This window comes from Hippoglossus hippoglossus, chromosome 11, assembly GCF_009819705.1.
Source record: "Hippoglossus hippoglossus isolate fHipHip1 chromosome 11, fHipHip1.pri, whole genome shotgun sequence".
NCBI lineage: Eukaryota > Metazoa > Chordata > Actinopteri > Pleuronectiformes > Pleuronectidae > Hippoglossus > Hippoglossus hippoglossus.
This window is the reverse complement of record NC_047161.1, coordinates 5,902,402-5,920,820: the sequence shown is the minus strand read 5'-3', so window position 1 is coordinate 5,920,820 and position 18,419 is coordinate 5,902,402. Positions and strand designations below refer to the sequence as shown.

The 18,419-nt window shown below is 45.6% G+C and overlaps 1 protein-coding gene across 7 annotated transcripts in view; it reads left to right on the top strand.

The window, feature by feature from the left end:
• The window catches only part of rbms3 (RNA binding motif, single stranded interacting protein), a 255,253-nt gene that overhangs the window by 179,729 nt on the left and 57,105 nt on the right, over nucleotides 1-18,419 (top strand). For all 7 annotated transcript variants that reach the window (XM_034600749.1, XM_034600748.1, XM_034600752.1 and 4 more), the window contains 2 exons: nucleotides 10,321-10,478; nucleotides 15,438-15,517. In XM_034600749.1, the coding sequence (XP_034456640.1) occupies nucleotides 10,321-10,478; nucleotides 15,438-15,517 (238 nt within the window). The remainder of the gene's footprint in view (nucleotides 1-10,320; nucleotides 10,479-15,437; nucleotides 15,518-18,419) is intronic.

Genomic DNA, 18,419 nt, shown 5'->3' with positions numbered 1-18,419 from the left:
CCCTGGGGTTAACATGCATGGCGATTTTACGACGCAGTGAACCCCTGTCAAGGGCAGCTCCGAGGTCTGTACGAGGTGATAGTCTGAGAACGGCCTGCGCTCAGTGAAACAGCCCCTCTGAGGTGGAGGAACGACGGCGGCATGTTGGAGACACGTGGCCTTTTTAGGAGTTTTTTTAGAGCAGAGGTCGCTGCGCAGCGTATCTGTGATCTTGGAAAAACACAGAGCAGTCGTACCCAACCTCTTATGTCTGGTGTGCCCTCGCAGCCTGCACCGACAGGCTCAATTACCCCTCATTATACCCCTTCCATAGAATAGATAGCCTCAAGTAATTGTTACCACAGTACATTGCTGACACATGTTGTTCCACACAAAACATGATGGCTGTAAAAACTGGTCAACTTTAGGCTTAGACTCTTGAAATTAGTTCATTTGGTGTCAGTTCTCACTTAGAGAAGCTAAAGTTGTTGTGACATTGAATCATGAAGATTTCCCTCCTGGTCGTGAAGCTAAGAGCACATCTGTTGTGGTGTGAGAGCATTATTCAGTAAGATAACACAGATGTGCCATTTTGAATTTCGCTTGAGGATTATTTTGAGTAGTTCAATTACGTACTAAAGAATCAGAACCCCCACTCCTCCACATAGCTGAGTGAAAAGGCCAAACCCAACGTCAACGGCCGTACAAAGTGTGAAGTGGGCAGTCATCATAGAAAATGAACACATGCTCACTAGAGGGAACACATTTTTACACGTCTATTTACGTGTGTGCACAATTGTCCTGTGATGAAATCAATGAGCCTAAACAAAAGCAGCCTGGTATGTTTTTCTTTTTAAAGCATGTATTCCCACAAGGCTACGACGAAAAGGAACACGCAGAACGTTACCACAACATGAGCTCCCCGTGGACGTGAAGAATGTTTTTTATGGGTGACTGGAGGAAGTACACTTTGTGCTCCAGCAGATATCAAAGCCTCGTTCTGGCACGTTGCCCTCCACAGGATGTCACGTGTCCTCTCATCTCTGCACAAAGTACAGGATCAAGTGTCCTCAACTGTGTGTGTGGACTCCACGGAAAGAGGGAAATTACTGTAACAGGGATTTGAGGAGAGAGAATTTGAAAAGCAAAAACTTTGCAGAGGTTAAAGATTTTAATGGACAAACTGACAAAGAGGCGGAAGAGAGAGATCTTGAGTGAAAAGTCATCCATAATTTACAGATGCTGTAGGTTCTCTGCAAGTGTTGGTCAATAGTGCAAATCAAACAGCTCGCCACCAATTTTCCTTTTAACACCCCACCCTCCGCATCTTCTCCGAAACCAGAACCATCACCAGCACTCTCCGCCCTCCACATGATGTCAGCCAGGAGGAATTCAATCTCACAAATGATATCATGAATGATGCATAACACAGAGAAATGCATTTACCCCGGCTAAGTCGCAATGAGCTGTTGTTGCGAACGCCGTAATGCAAGAAATACGACGGTTATGGTGATGAAAATTTATTATGAAACCTGGAAAGACATCCGTGAATGTTGTCTACTCCGGAGCCCGGGGGATCACGACCGGGGACACAACCCCCGGCTCATGCGGAAATTCTCCAATATTCCTGCAAACGGAGGATGAATTCGTCGCGAGGTCCTCGGGGAGCGTTGAAAACAGCATCCTAGCTTCCATGTGTGGTTTCCCATTTATACCGTGCGTTCGCAGATTTCGTCTCCTTGAGCTGGAGCACGGGGGTGAGGCCAGCGCCGCCCGTCTTCCATGTTAATAATGGATATATGATATGAGCTCCACATGAAATTTTAATCTCTGGAATATTAGCTCACCGAGGGAGATACAAAATCAAATCAGGGGGTCGTGATTAAGCGGGTGAAGCCCATATCGACCCATTTAAATTCACATTAACCCGGCATCAAAATGTATGAACCATGACATTGATGGCAGACATAATTTATTGGTGTTATGTCGGTTTTGCAAAGTGAAGGTGTGATCCCTCCATCACACATCTGCAAGAGGGGAAAGAGACACTTGATGTGTTAGTTGAGTTTTCATAGAGGCTCGGAAACGTCGAGGGATACTGATGGTGACGTTCTTTAACTTTCTTTATTTGAAAATACCACAACCAACAATGAATTACTCCTATTTACAAGTGTTAAGTAACTAAAATTCATTAAATCCAAATAAAGCTCTGTTGCTTAAGTCACTTTGCATTTTTAGAAAGTGATTTATGTACATGAGATATTTTTAGGGATCAGTGTCTGGAAGAAGTGTGAGGAAGCATTAAGAGGCAAACTAAAAAATTTAAGATTTGTTGAGAACGACAAAAATACAGAATAACAACAGCAGGACTTGTTCAGTGTCTGAAGCGGCAAGTGCATGTGACACATCGGAATTTAACCTTCAGCGTCCCATGTCCACGTTCCTGTGCCTTAATTCACACCACGGTTAAATGTCTCAGTGAAGGACAAACCAAACGCCAGCTTTGCGCCATAGCACTCCCTGTGCCCTATGCCGGATGAATATTTTAGCGACTGTGCCAGCAGAGAGCAGGCCCAGCTGAGAGAGAGAGAGTAAAACAAAGCCCCTCCGCTGTGTTAGCACACTCAAAGGCTCAATAATGTATCACCCACTTTTGTTCCTTACACAGCATCTATCATCTCAGCATAATACAGAGTAGCTAGAAAGCCATTTTCCAGAAGCAGTAATAGGACAAAGATTGACAATGTGTGTATTTGTGTGGGTACACGTGTGCTTGTGTGTGTGAGTTAATGCAAGTTTGAGATGCGGTGCCGTGCAGGAGCAGTGTGTGTAATTATGTGAGTGAATGAGTGTAGGACACACTTAGTTGTCATTGGCTTGGATTGCACTCATGGGAAGAATTCTGTAGCTGGATAATGTGATGTATTAAGCTGTGCTCTGCCGCAACGTATGGTAATTTGTACGAATTTTTTTTATTTAATCAGGTAACATTGTATTCCAGCCAGATGGAACGCTGCACGAGCAAGGTGAACCTCTAATCTTTGGCTCCTGAGCTTTGTACTTTGCTTTATTATTCCAATCTTTTGTATCTTATGAAAAAAGAAATGTAAAAAAACTTCATGATGAAGCTTTGAGGTGGATTTTCCTGCGGCTGCTACGACCAATCAATCATGTGAGCATCCTAATGTGAACAAATGAACAGATTGATCCGTGAGGTAGTTTACAGTGAGGATAAGGCTGACTGTCGATATGGCAACACACAGGAGAGGCCAGGTAATTGTTTTTTAAAACGTAAGATGAAGAGCCTGTGTAGAGAATGTGCATTACAATGTACTGGTCATCCTTCTCTGTCCTATTATATCAAATATCATAGAGTAAATTTTACAAATTGAGTTACGTGTTTCCTTTAATTGCACCAAGCTCATTGATCCACAAGCTTCTGTGCTAATATCATTGTAAAATTCAGTTTCTACAGTTATATGTCACGATCAGCTTAGTTGGTTGTTGCAGAATATACAACCTAGAACCACAGTTAGTAGAGAGTGAACCTCAGCCAAGGCCCAATAGTGTACTACTGCCTGTTAAGTACAAGGTCGTACATAGGAAGTTTCCCCTGAGCTGAGCTAACTGAATATGAAGACAAAAACATGGATCAGTGTATCCATAGTTTCAGTTTTTAAAAAACGCCAAAAATATCTGAAAATAAAGTTTCTAAACTTGGCTGAGGTAGAAAAAACATTTCCACACTCAGACACGGAGAGATGGATTTTTCAGATTTGTTGAAGTGTCTGCTTCTCCTGCTTCTAGACAAAATGCTCGTGTCATGCTGCCACTCACAATCCACACGTCTCCGATACAACAGAGCCTCCGACATTCAGGCTGATCCAACACACATCTGGATCAATGCTCCTATCAGAGTCAGTTATCTCATCTTCTCACATCAACATGATACATTTTAAATCTGTGCAACATTTTATGAGATAACACAACAGGTTCACATCCCGAAATGCTGCCCGCTGAGGTGATTCAAATTATGAATCGGAGTAAAGATGATATCTATAGCAGAAAGAATTCATTTATTTCCGTTCTTTAAGCCCTGACAAATGTATTCCTCCACGGTATATTTACAGTCTTTATCTTAAACCCCTGCCAACACCCATTTATCACCGCGCTGTTAAATCCATGCTCAAGTGTCAGGTGTTTCAGGCTGTTTGTTCAGACATAATATGGTAATTGCACTGAAAATGGCTGCCCTGGGTGATGGCACGTATCCGTTGCCTCACAGACCTTTTGTTTTCCAACAGAAGGTTTGAATCAGGGATGTGGATTTCGTCACCTCCCCCCAGCGAGCAGCAGAAGGACCTCACGCGTTACCAGCTCGGGCTCTCGTCGTCCTTCTCCGTCTCCGCGACACGCTGCCCTGTGATCGAGCGTTTCTGGGCTGGAGACGTTCGTGTATATGTCAGGCTACAATGTGTGTTTGTTTATATCGCGGCGTGTTTACATCGGATTCAGAGCGAGAATTCCAGCCTGCGAAGTTTCACCATATGTCTGACTTTGACAAATACATGTAATCATCGGAGGGAACACACTTTGAACCTGTGTTCAAATTGTTTTCGTACGAAGGCAGGATAGATAAATAAGGTGTAATTTGTTCAACGCACAGCAATTAGCAAAATCTAACTTTCCCACGAAACTCTGACCCGGACCAGTAAGCATTGTGTACACTGGTTTTTTCAAGTTTCCTGCTACTTGGCTTTGCTGACACATATGCCGTCTTCAGACATGAACTCTTGAACGCATTGAAAACAACAGGAACATTTCGCTGGACATTCAGAGAAGGAGCGGTATCTGGCTTGTGCCAAAATCTCTAGAATCTCGTTGTCTTTCCAAGTTGACATCTTTATTGGCATCTTCTACATGTGTGGTACCTCTTTATCATCCAGGGATGTTTGTATTCTTTCCGTTTCTCGTGATGTTTTCCTGCTGTATCGACACACGGGCTCGGATGTTGTCTGGACATGTGATTAGGGGGCTTGCAGGAAAAGAAAATGATCAGAGCAACTGAGGTTTGCGTTCTCCCATTCCGACCCTCTGGAAGATGTCGGGACTTTAGCGCGTGTCTGAAAGCAGCTTTGTACGATGTGTATCTGCAGGTAAACGGCAGCAGTGGACAGAGTCAGGCTGTGTTACATCTTGGATGTGGATGTAGGGTTTGAAGATGAGTGTCATGACAGAGGCAGAATGTGAGATTTGAAGAAAGGGAATGATTCTTTCTTTGTAGTTTTACCTTTTTTGTCTCCGAATTCTCCGGCCTCTCACAAATTAAACTCAAACCTTTTGAAGTGAGTCGATGTGCTCATATGCTTCTCCCCCTCTCCAACCCCCCCCCGATCCCACATCCCTCTACTACTTCCTTCCACTCGGTGGGCCCGCTTGTCTTTTGAATGCTTTCTGCAGACTCAGGCTCCCACAGCAACATCTGACTGCAGATCCTCAACCTATATACAAGAGCACAGGAACACTCCCTGCGGCATCTGCAAACTTGTCAGCAACACATCCTCGCGGCGGCAACACAGCAACTACCGCTTCCTCGCAGTTTTCTCCAACCAGACAACACGGAACCCCATTGTCTCTGGCTTTAATTGTGCTCCTCCAGGCTGCTGGTTAGTCACACAACAGGCCAGAGTGGCATACCTGAGGGAAGTGAGTAGTGTGTCGTTATACCGAGGATTGGCAACTGCATACACACTCACACACATACACACCCACACACACACGTCAAGTGTTCATCAGTGCTTAAAGGAGCAGCGGCGAAGCCCTGTAGAGCCAATTACACGTACAGCTCTAATCTCTCGAGCAAGCTGAATGGATGGAGAGGGAGAGGACTGGAGGAAGAAGCGAGTATGAAGGGTGGAGGAGACGGAGTATGGAAGAGGAAGGAGAAGGGATTGACGGGAAAATTAAAGCCCCTTTTACACTGGTCAAAAAACAAGCTAGCAACCGCTACCATCTGGCGTTTGTTTGGAATGAGAATGCAAACAATCGGCATTTATACTCAGGTCAAATGTCTCTGCCGTCGACACAAGTTTTTATCCTATCGGCAGTGATGGAAACGTAACACCTGGGTGAATGCGCTGATTCGTTCTTCTGTAGTCCAGATGCTGACGCTGCAATTTTTCCGCTCGACGATATGAGCTGCATTGAACCTCCGGTCGTTAGCGTTTAAATAGCCGTGAACGTTTGTGTTTTTCAGATCTTGGAAACAACGTCCGGCAGCGGATTGTTTTTTCTCTGTTTCATGCAAAATGCAACGGTGGCAAAACAAGCGAGGTGAGAGAGTCTCTCAGTTTTCGACACATTCCTGACATGGAACAAGACTCACCAGGGGAAGATCATCGGAGAGGCAAACTCCTCTACCGGCAATGGGAAAGAAGTTTAACGTCTTTCTTTTGGCGTGAAAGAGGTGGTAGGGAAGTGTGTAGGTGGAATGGAAAAGGGGAAGGTGGGGGGGGGGGGGTGCTGGAGTGAGTAACAAATGAGAGGCAGAGTGGGAGTAATCAGGGGTCATAAGAGGCTAGAAACAGACAGAATGGGGTAAAGGAATCCGGGGGATATCGTACGTGTTGACATGACAGCGAGGGCAACCCGGAGCCTGAACACGGCACTAGATGCGGTGCCCCCAGTCAAGACACACATCTACCTGTCTCGCTCCTATCAGTTAAATGGATGCAGCCCTGAGAGCCCCATAGGCGGAACGTCGACTTCTAACACTCGACGTCTCTCCTCCCTCAAGCGTTGTCAGAAGCCAACGAGGGCTTTTCCTTTAATGTGTTATATCTGCTCGTCATGTCGGCTGCCTTTGTCTCCGTCTCTTCTCCGGCTGTCTCTTTCTTACCTTTTTATACTCTTTCACCTTTTGCACTGTGATCACTGTAATTCCTATTCTGCCTGTTTCTTCCTCTTGTTGTTTTTTTTGCTTAGCCCAGATCCTTTCCTCTCTCTCTCTCTCTCTCTCTCTCTCTCTCTCTCTCTCTCTCTCTCTCTCTCTCTCTCTCTGTTAATACTCCCCCTCCTCCCCCCCTGTAGCATGGTAATGTTCTCAGATATTACAGTGGGGTAAACAGAGCCGGGTGTCGAAATGAAATAACTGCTACAGGGCTGTCAGCTCTAGCGAGGGGCCCATCCGTCAGCGGGAAATGACACGTCGGGGGCCCCCCCCTCCTCCTCCTGTCACACACACACACACACACACACACACACACACACACACACACACACACACAAACACAGTTGGATTCCTCGTGTCCTCCTGGTGGCAAGGTGAAGGAATTATACTCATCAAAGGCCCAGTGCAGCCTGGAGCCTTTCCATTAACCTTCTACAACGCTGGTCAATGGCGAGAAGATAGACGTAACTGCCACCGCGCACTCAAGACGCAGACATCGCTTCTGGGAGACGTACATAAAAGCAAATTGAGACATAGGCACGCAATTACAATATATTTTATTTTATATTCCCCCCTCCCACACACACACACACACTCACACACACACACACACACACACCATAATTAATCTGGTTTATACACAGGTGCACACGAGCGCACACACACCTCAATTACCGTTTCATTCATAGCCTGACAGCAGAGCATGTGCGAAGGCTGACATTAAAGGAAATTAAATCTCCTTGTGGAATGGGCCGGCCCATCTCACCTCCCGTCAGAACGCTCCCATTTCCACTCCTCCACGTAACCTTCTCATCTGGGTATTTAGGGCTTTGTGGTGCGGAACGTCATCAAAGAGAAAACTTAGCGAGGCGGCCGTGTATAGACGAGGCCTCCCCATGATAATCCCCCCCCCCCCCTCTCTCTACTATTAGCCCCACACACAAATTACCGCTTCACGTTCCGTCGTATTCTTTCGCCGTGTGTACCGTCACGCTTATAGAAGCAAGCGCCCCCATTCAAAAGGGCTCCCGCGCTTACACACATGCACGCACACGCAAACTCTGGTATCACTGACTTATACCACAGCGAGTGAGTCAGGCAGTTAACTCTTTGATCCAGACCCCCTGTCTGCGCTGGAATACGAAGCCTATTTGACATAATCCTTAAAAACATCGCCTGACATAACCAGTGAAACTCAAAGGGAAGCGCAGCTGCACAGCTACACACACCAAAGGGACTTACCAGCTGAGTGACACGTGTACAGTCGATTTTTACGGGCAGATTTAATTAAGTCTCATTCACGGCCAAATCCTGTGTTATACAAACTTGTGCGTGAGCTCTTTCTCCGTCGTTCTGAAGAACGTAACTGTGACAAACCTGCAATGGAAGGGGGGGGGGGGGTTCATTTGCCCTGAAGTTTGGTAATTGAGTTCCTGGTTAAAGGAGAAATAGCTGCAGTTTTCCCGCTTTCACATCGGGCACCGGCTTTCTCCCAAAGGCTTTAATCAGATCAAACATGTCCTGTCAGATAAGACGGCTAATTAATCAGGGGAGGGACCAGGCTTCTCCTCTGACAGACGGAGCGATGGAGGCAGGACGCCGGTGGAGGCATTTCCTCTCCTCCTCCTTAACCTCCTCCTCTGCCGTCAACAGAAAACATAAGACAGAGCGAGGCAGCGTTGCCTGTGGCAAAGCACAGAGAGTCTGTAAAGATTCTCAAAGACACTGTTTACCTGCAACTGTACCATCTCCGCAACATCTCCCCGACTGAGAATGAGACAGACTTGTGAAGCGGCTGTTTGCAGCGCTGCAGTATGAAGTAGATCACTGGAATTCCATGTTTCTCATCTTTTCATCGTGTTTCTTTGAGGCAAAATCAACTGATTTCCACATAGATAAGCGCTGCTGACAGATTACAAGCATGCTTGTGGTTTGGAAAAGCAGAAACCTCCTATTTTTTTAACCTGTGTGCAGCTTGTCTTAATTTCTGTGGGTGAAAGTCATTTCCACCTTGTCCCTGCTTCTCCTTTCAGTTTTTAAAGTTTATGAGACTGGACATGGCCGATCAAACTTAACCACGCCTGAGCTAATGGAATGAACATTTTATATAATATAATATAATTCCATAAATTTTTATAGATATGAGTCCTGCTAAATTGATATTCTTATTAAGGAGAGATACAGTGGCCTCCCTTATTATTACGTATAGATCCCAACCATTCCACGGATTACTGCTTTTCTGCATGGCAACGCTCCTTGTAAAGTTCCCTTTCACTGCCTAAATTATTCCTCTAAAGTGGATTAAAATGTAACACACTCAGAGGCTGTTATTGACAAGGGCGAGAATGGAATTTATTTTTCATTTGAATAAAAGAGTTCACAGTGACAGCTTCAGAAGATCAGTTCAAAGTTATCAGTTTGATTTACAGCATCGTTCAGGGGACTGACTTGAAAATAAACTGACCCGGTGTTGGAAATTGGGTTGTACCAGGTCTCTTATCATGTGAACTGAAGCGGAGGTAAATCCTCGAGCGCATTACGCCGACTACCAACCACAGTATACTGTATATGGCTTTTTCCAGTTTTGCTGTTGTGATGGCTGCTGTTGGATGAAAGGTGCAGAGATGTGGATGCTGGGTAGGATGAATTAGAGCTGATTGAATAGTAACTAACGACCTGGTTTGGAGGAAGCATTAAGTATAAATTGATATGTTGGAAAAGAAAATACAAACATGTATAGTTTCATGAGTATAACATAATTAAAAATCAGGCTGACACAATGTCGTTTCATGCTTAATTTAGAGACTGACATGATGGATGGATGGAGGGATGGATGATTGGCATATATGGTGACTGCTTGCCTCAGTGACTAATTGACTGATGGGACCAGGCTGCTGTTTCCAGCTGTTCTGCTGTGGAGCGCACCGGGCCCCCGGTTACCTCAGGCTCAGCCCACCACGAGCTGTGCAGCTGCGAGCGGCCCCTTGTGCGCTACACAGGAAACACCACCATATACTGCATGCCTTCCCCTTTTCTCTTTCTATCCCTCTTTCTCTTAATCCCTAATCATAACACTGGTGTAGAGGAAATGCACCCAGAAGACTCCAACATGCGAAACTCCACTCGCACATGTGTTGTCTCCATACTTACGCTTTCACACTCACATGGAGCCAGCACAGATGTCGGTGCATCCATATTGCATGCGAGCAGATGAATGTGTGTGTATGTCAGCGAGGCCAAACGTCATGAGAGTTCAGCCACAGTTTGGTTTCACTCTTACGTGAGGGCTTGTGACACGAAGCCGATGATATAGTATTCCTCTAACCATCTTTTCTTCTCCTCTCTCCTCCTCCTCCTCCTCCCCTCTGCTCCTCCAATTCCGTCCCCTCCAGCAACAGGAGCAAGACCCCACCAATCTGTACATCTCCAACCTGCCGGTTTCTATGGACGAGCAGGAGCTGGAGAACATGCTGAAGCCCCTGGGCCACGTCATCTCCACGAGGATACTGAGGGACGCCAACGGGGTCAGCAGAGGAGTTGGTTTTGCCAGGTACGTGACGTTATTGATACGAATGTGACGTGAAGGCAACAGTTTAAATATATCTTCTTATTACATTGCCCTGCTGCCTCAATAAACATTTCGTGATGAAAGTACAGAACTTATGCCCACACATGACACTTGGGTCAAATACTTATTCCATATATACTGCTCTCATACTCCATGTTTTGCAAATAGATTTGACCTGACACACACGCACACTTACAGATGCCCTGATCGTAGTGTGCACAAACATATGCATGCACACATATACATGCCCTGGCATAAAGTCCCGACGTCCTAAGTGCTTACACACATTTATTCTATAAAAAAACGCTCGTCAGATGAATCCTGCCTCCAGGCGGTGGAAAGTTTTAAGGCTGATTTGTTTCTCCTCTCAGTCTGTTTGACTGCGTGTCTGCCAGTGGATGAGTTTATGTCTTTATTTATGGCTGCGCAACAGAGTGTGTGTAAGTGTGTAAGTGTGTAGGCTATACAAGCCTATTAATGGATGCCTCTACATTCACAAACATTCATGGATACCAGCGATCACCCCCTCGTCCTTACACCCCAGCTACTGGAGGGCTGCTTTATTTCTGCCACCAAGCCTATCACTGAGCAGTTTATTTCTTTTTCTACTTAAAAAAAAGTTTCCTCTTCTGCTTGTTAATCCCCCGAAGTCATAAACCGCTCTGTCCTTGTCCTCGGCAGCAGCCACCAGGCTCTCATTCCTCTCCACACATTCCTCCCTTGTTTACCCAGAGGAGGCCACTGACGGCCACAGAACTGCCATCTTGCAGGGATTTTTCTTAATCACCTGCTCTGGCTGAACTCCTCTCCTATTCCCTGCTCTATTACTGAGGGTTACAGCAGGACAGACACGTACAAACACACACATAAACAGGCACAAACATAAGCATATGCACAGTTCTACACACACCGGTGCACACACATGCACATACACCAGCTCGCGCTCTCACACAGACAGGTAGGCCTCCTGTAGACCGACAAGCAGAGCACAGCGGCAAGCTGCCACAGGCCACCTGTTCAACTAGCCCTCCGCGGGGGGAGGAGGAGACATGATGGAAAGAGTGAGACGGGAGGAAGGAGAGGGAGAGGAGTGAGAAAACAATAACTGGATAAAGAGAAGTAGCTAAAGAGGTTAGAATGAAGAGGAGAACAGGGTGATTGGGAGGGAGACGAGAGAATGTGATGGAGAAGAATCGAGGAATCGTGAGTGGTTGAGCGCGGGTGTGTGGGAAAAAATTGGAAAAGTGAATAAGTGGTGTTTTGAGGGGCTAAAAAGAGGCTGTATTGTTTTTGGATGGATCAAGGAATAAAAAAGAACGGTGGTAAATGATAACTACAGGCAAAAAGAAGCCAGACCGAAAAAGGAGGATCAATGTGTTTTCTAAGCGGTGGAGTTGGCGTTAGCTGTGTCAACAGACAGGCGGACAGACAGACAGCTGCTGAGGGCTGGGCCATGAGGAGCATTAGAGAGAGTAAACCCAGCTAAGTGTTTGTGGGCCGATCCATTACTGATATCAGAGCCCATTACCGCAGCCCCAGCACTAATCATTGCAGACAGCAGCACCTGATTCCATTAACCAGCAGCACACCGAGAACACAGAGAACAGCCACAAAGCTTTACTGCCTACCTGGCCGGCTCAATGACTGCCTGACTACCCCAAAAGTCTGATTGACCAATAGACAGCCTGGCTGACCGGTTTGTTTCCCAGCCGCTGCCTAACAGACTCCTGCCTTATTTACTTCTTGTCTGCCCACCTGCTTCCTGTCGACATTACCCGCCGCGCTGCCGGAGAGAGAGCGAAGGAGAGACGGCGTCGAGTGGGAGGCGAAGCAGTGAATCGCCAGAGGGGCGGAGGATAAGGAGCGCTGGGGAATAGCGAGAGAAGTTAAGCATGAGCACTTCTAGTCAGAGAAGCTCTGGAGAAGGGGGTGATGCATTCAGCCTGATTTTCAGCCTCCGTTAAAAGGCGGGCAGCAAAAACATCCCAAAAGATTATCTCTAAAACATCACTTGCACATAAATCATTACTCCACTAAGTGGAGTGTGCACTATGTACTGGGCTGTTAGGCTTTAGTGGGAGAGATGAAATGTGAGGTTAGCTGTGTGTTAGCTGTCATGCAGATCCTCTCTGTGTCACTGAGCTGACTCCTGACGTGAAAGAATAAGGTTATTGGCATGTTTATGAAACGGTGATGAAGAGCAGCTACTGTGTGTGAACATGGATGAGGAGCATGTTGTATATTCATCTCTGTTGTTCAATCTAATTTTTACAGCGTGATTGAAATAATGTTCATGTTCATTCGATGTATAATAAGCAGTTTCACATTGGATAGTTGTTAAATAGATGTTCTTACTAGTTTTGCTGCATTAACAGTTTTAATCCTATTTGATATGTTATATTTCCTTATACCTTGGACATCTCTGTCCACTTCTTCTGTTTCCCACAGGGACAAATAGTTTAATATAACTTTGAGCTCAATATTAAAAGTGTTTTTTTGCATTGACTAGAATATGTCCTGCTTTCTGCTCTTTTGTCTTGTTCCTTGTTCAAACTGATTTAAATCCTTTTTTTTAACCAATTTTAGACTCTTTTATTTCGGCCCATTTGATTCACAGCTGCTTCTGTCGAGATGTGAAACGTTTGAGAAAGTTAAGTTTATTTTCTCCAAACCTAAAAATACTCGGCCCTCTCTGCACATGAATCAGCTGAAAGTCTCTGTTTTTAATGATGTGACTTCTTGTTGCTGAGTGCTGGTGATGTGTTTAATGGCACTTGTCACAATTAGTCATCTGCTGAGTCACTCTGGCCGGTGAGGATCAGCTGTCCATGCAGTGGTGGAGACGGAGGGAAAAGAAAGAGCGATGGCGGAAAAGGTCTGACACGGGGTCAGGGAGAGATGGATGATGCCGGGAAGTGTGACAGATTATCATATTCTAAAAAGAGAAGTATAGGGAGAGGAAAAGGGAGAGAGATGTTTATGTGGACGGGGGCGTGACCGAGGGAAACAAAAGGATGGGCAGAGAGGGAAGGAAAAGGAGGGCACGTAAAGTGAGAGAGATTGGGCGGGAGGGAGTGAGGGTAACGGTGAAAGATGGAGGAAATGACCAAGGTTGAGAGACGGGGAGGAATGAGAGAGACGTCAAAAAGGAGAGGTGCAGACAGGCCGGGAGTAAGATGGATGGGACATAGAGAGCGATAAAGAAGCTAGGGTATGGAATAAAAAAAAAGAAAAAGAAGAAGGATGAAGGTAGAGATGGGAGAAGGATGAGAGACAGAGGACGGAGAAGTGAGAGGATGACAGGATGATATGAGTATTCTTGGAGGTGAGAGCGAATGGAGCATGAAAATCTGGATAGAAATGAATTCTGTACATTCCAAGAGCGCGTCACCGTAAAGACAGAGGAATCACTCAGGCCTGCTTTTCAAACCTGTCTCATTTTAATACGAGCTATTTGTATCCATACGCTAAAACAATCTGATAACACATGCAAATAATATAAAGGTTGTGTACAACAGATTAAATAGATCGTAGACAATGACCCTGCAAGAATTAGAATCAAAATATTAGATTTGGTTTCAGTATTTTAATATAAAGCGTTAGTGGTACGTCACAGGTAGAGCTCATAAGAACAGTTGTATGGTCACGGATTGGGCTTCAGGTGTTCTTTTTGGGTGGGCGCCCTCCGGTTCGGCTGTGATCTGGCCTTTTGCTGCGTGTCTTTCCCGATTCTCTCTCTCTCTCCCCATTTCACGCTTAACATCTTCTCAATTAATGCGAAATGTCCCCAAAAATGATGAAAAACAGATGATCAATATTACTCTGATATCTTAAATGTGAAGCCACATCCCTCAGAGGTATTTTGGCAATGAAATCCAAGTTACAGATGGAGACACTGAGTGATGCGTGGACAGGAATGAAGTCGAGGTGTGTTTCTTTGTCATATTAAAACCAGGTGTAGCATGTGGCTTATGTGTAAGGTTGAAGGAGTTAGATCATTTGCTGGCACAAAGTATAACTTCCTCAAATCCCTGACTTATGTACATGTTTTGATGTGATGCGTGTCTGGACGTTAATGTCTGCAAACTTACGACGTGAGAGAGATCAGAGCCCACCTTGCGATCAGCTGCTTGGCTCGTACACGGCGTTTGATCCACATCCAGATTTATTTCTACCTTCCCACACTGTCTTATGTCCCTTCTTCTTCTTCTGCAACCCTTCACATGCTTTCTTATGCAGTCCTGCCTGCTCTCTCTGTCTTTCTATCATTTTTCTTCTCTTTTATTAGGTAGTGTGCAAGGCTGCCTGACAACTCTTCTTCCCCCGCAAACGCTGAATTTCATTATGAAGTTCTGACTCATGCAGACAATGCTGTTCCGCAGCAGATAGACCGACAGACTCTGGGTCGTCCCACAGCAGTTTTGCGGATGAACAGAAGTATAATAACCAGCCAGCAACTCACAGCCGAGTGGGGGACTCCTTATTGTGGTGAATGTGTCATGGAGGCCAGTGTTTTCCTCACGCTCCATGTTGTAGGGGTCGTAGCGTAAAAGAGAAACAAGCAATAAAGCTGTGGCTCAGGAGGTAGAGCGGGTCGTCCACTAACCAGAGGGTTGGTGATTTGATCCCAGTCTCCACTATTCCACTTGCTGAAGTGTCCTAGGGGAAGCTACAGAACCCCAAAGTGCCCCTGGTGTGTGGTTGATGCACTGTATGAATGTGTGTGTGAATGGTTAAATGGCAAAACTGTAAATCGCTTTGGGCAGTCATCAAGAAATGATATAATTAGGAAAATAATTATAAATTTTAAAATCGACTCCTTTATCCTAGTACCATGGTCGGTGAGCTAATGCTGCTGTGTGCGTCCATCTTGTGCCATAAAGAATCCATCATGTGTTGTAAATGTGTTTAAATCAAATCCCATGCTTTGCTTTCTTGCAGGATGGAGTCCACAGAGAAGTGTGAAGTAGTGATACAGCATTTCAATGGAAAATACCTGAAAACCCCGCCAGGCATCCCAGGTGAGTCTCCTCTCCTTTGCCTTACATTACTCTCACATCCCCCCTTTTCCTTTCCTTTCTTGAAAAATCATCACCTCTACAACGAGAAGCCTCCTCTCTAATTCGATTATGGTAATTCCTCATCTGTGATGTGCCGGACAGCTTGATAGATTGTGTACACCGGTGTTTCTGACACCTGGAGCTGGCTGGCTCACCTATACGGTTCCATACGTCTCGACCGCTGCCTCTCTCTCTACCTCTGTCCCCAGTGCTGGTGGTTCTGCTGCTGCTGCAGGCTGGAACTTCTCGGGCAGGAGAAAACCCGTTTAATATTCACACTCATGCCTCTGTGCTGTTCTTGCAATCTACTTAAGAGCTTGCACTCTCCCCTCTTTCCTCTCCTGCTCTCTGTTGCTGTGTCCTCTCTCCTCCCTCTCTTTTTTTTCATTTTTCTGCAGTCACCCTAGACATTGGAACAAGCTTGGCCAAGGAGAGAGCAGGCAAGAATGTCACAAAATCGAGACACATGTAGCGACAAGATAGCGCCACGTGGTGTGCAATAGCAGGGAAATCTTTTATCCTGCTTCCAAAGTTTGAAACAAAGACTTGGCAATGTTGGACGGAACACAGCAAGTCCCTGAGGGAGTTACGGACGACAAGAGGTGACAGCAGAAAGAAAAGTGAGGTGGAAGGAGAGCAAAGATATCAAAGACACAGTCAGAGGGAAAATCTAGGATGATGAAAATGCTGCCCAAGCATTATTTGAGGCCAGGTGCTGCGGAGCTTGAATCCTCCCGTGTGCCCCAGGGGGACAGACAGGGCGAGGACATCTCCTTCACCCCCGGGGCGACGTTATTAACAATACTCACACCTCCAACCAGTGGCTCAGAACCATCTCCAGTATCCAGTAATATCGGAAAGATTTAGAATCTCCATATATGCTCGTCCATTGCGTAGCCAGCGGCCATTAAAGGCAAGGTGAGCGGTTATATTGAAGTTGAGCCGTAATAGGAAACCTTTAAAGCTGTAATATCGGGCTGACCTTCCCCTTTAAGGGTCCATCTCCCAGCTGCTCAGGCTTTATTATTGTTAATGGATTGTTCAGGCTTGTGCCAAGCACGGAGATTTACTGCCCCGGTCGAGGAAATCCTACTGTGGAATTAAGAATGGTTAAGTTTACAAGGTCTACTCTGGTCTGGTGCTACAATCGTCCCATCCTAAAAGGTCCGTGAAATCCCCCTCTCTCCTTTGCTGTACGCCAGAGTACACACACACACACACACACACACACATAGCCAAAAGCTATTATTGTTCCTTGTGTTGTTGCATTTTTTTGTGATTTGAAGCAATGCAAACCATTGTCATAATCAATTAAAATGGTAATTGTGATTTATTGCAACTGGGGCCCCATCATTTCTATATAGTTGTGATAACACTGCACTGACAAAACAAATTCCTGAGATTTGGGAAGCTGGTGAAACACAAGCAGTTAGATGATCAGACATTCTATCCAGATTATCTAAACCGCGTCATTTGTAAGCAAATCCAAAACGCGAACGCACGAGAAATGTCAATAAATTCCCTCTTTGCACATGAAAACTTGAGTGATGGAGATTTGTTGAAAAATCTGCTGGACCGTCTGATCCCTCACGTCTCCGGCTCTGCCTGTCGTCTTTTTATCTGTGATGACTCGCTTCCACGTCCCAGAAATTAATTTATAAGGCAGCAACCAATAAAAAAAGAGTTATTGTTTGTACCGAGATTTATTGGTGCGCTTCAGATATTAAAATGTTGTCCCTTGGATGTCAGTCTTATTTATGAATAATTATCGATAAAAGCTCCCTCTGTCATTCCTTTGATACTTTCCCCATAAGTTTCACCTCACCTGAGTGTGTGCGATTGAGGAAGTGTGTATTTTATTATTTTTGTCTGCTTTCTGACACTGTCCATGTCGACCGTCTGTCTGCTAAATGGAAATCTCTGGACATTCCTCTGTTATCAAACTCGCATGTTCCTCTGCACAGAACCGTACGGCTGTTTCTCTTCCACACAGAGGCAGCGGCTCGACTTTCATAGACGTGCATGTGTGTACGAGTGTGCACGTCATGGGTTCTCACAACATTTCTGTTTGTGATTCATGCGTGTTTATTCAAATTTATGCATTTTAAAGTGGAAACATATACACACACTGTGTTTGTGTGCAGACAGAGGATGTGTGTGTGTGTGTGTGTGTGTGTGTGTGTGTGTGTGTGTGTGTGTGTGTGTGTGTGTGTGTGTGTGTGTGTGTGTGTGTGTGTGTGTGTGTGTGTGTGTGTGTGTGTGTGTGTGTGTGTGCGTGCGTGCGTGCGTGCGTGCGTGTGCGTGTCATGTTGGTGGTATTTCCCCAGAGCCCCTTGCTATGCAGGGCAGCTTCTTCATCCATCCATCTTTGACAGCTCAGCGGCACCCCCTGGGGGGGCCCCGCCACACACAGCAAAGCAGTGGGAGTGTATGTGTTTTTGCGTGTGTGTGTGTGCGTGTCTGTGTGTGCACATGCATGGTCATGCTTGTGTGACAGCCATGACTACTACACTGTGTGAGACTTGACACATACACACACGCACAAACTGCATAAGCACAAATATAGTCATGCACCAATAACTTTGACCTGAATGGAATGTCAACATCCATATAAAGCTAATGGGATGCTTTTTTTCCACCATTTAGCATTTAGAACACACACAGAGTAGCTTGGTTGGTACACACACACATGCCTACACACATACATGACAACACTTTCAGTTTACATACATGCACATACACACAGTCATCTCAATGTACCGAGCGCACTCAACAATCCTCTCAAGCCCATATCTGTCAGGCCTCTGCACATCCAGCTTAGCCACTCAATCACACCGTGTCAAGAGGTGTGTGTGTGTGTGTG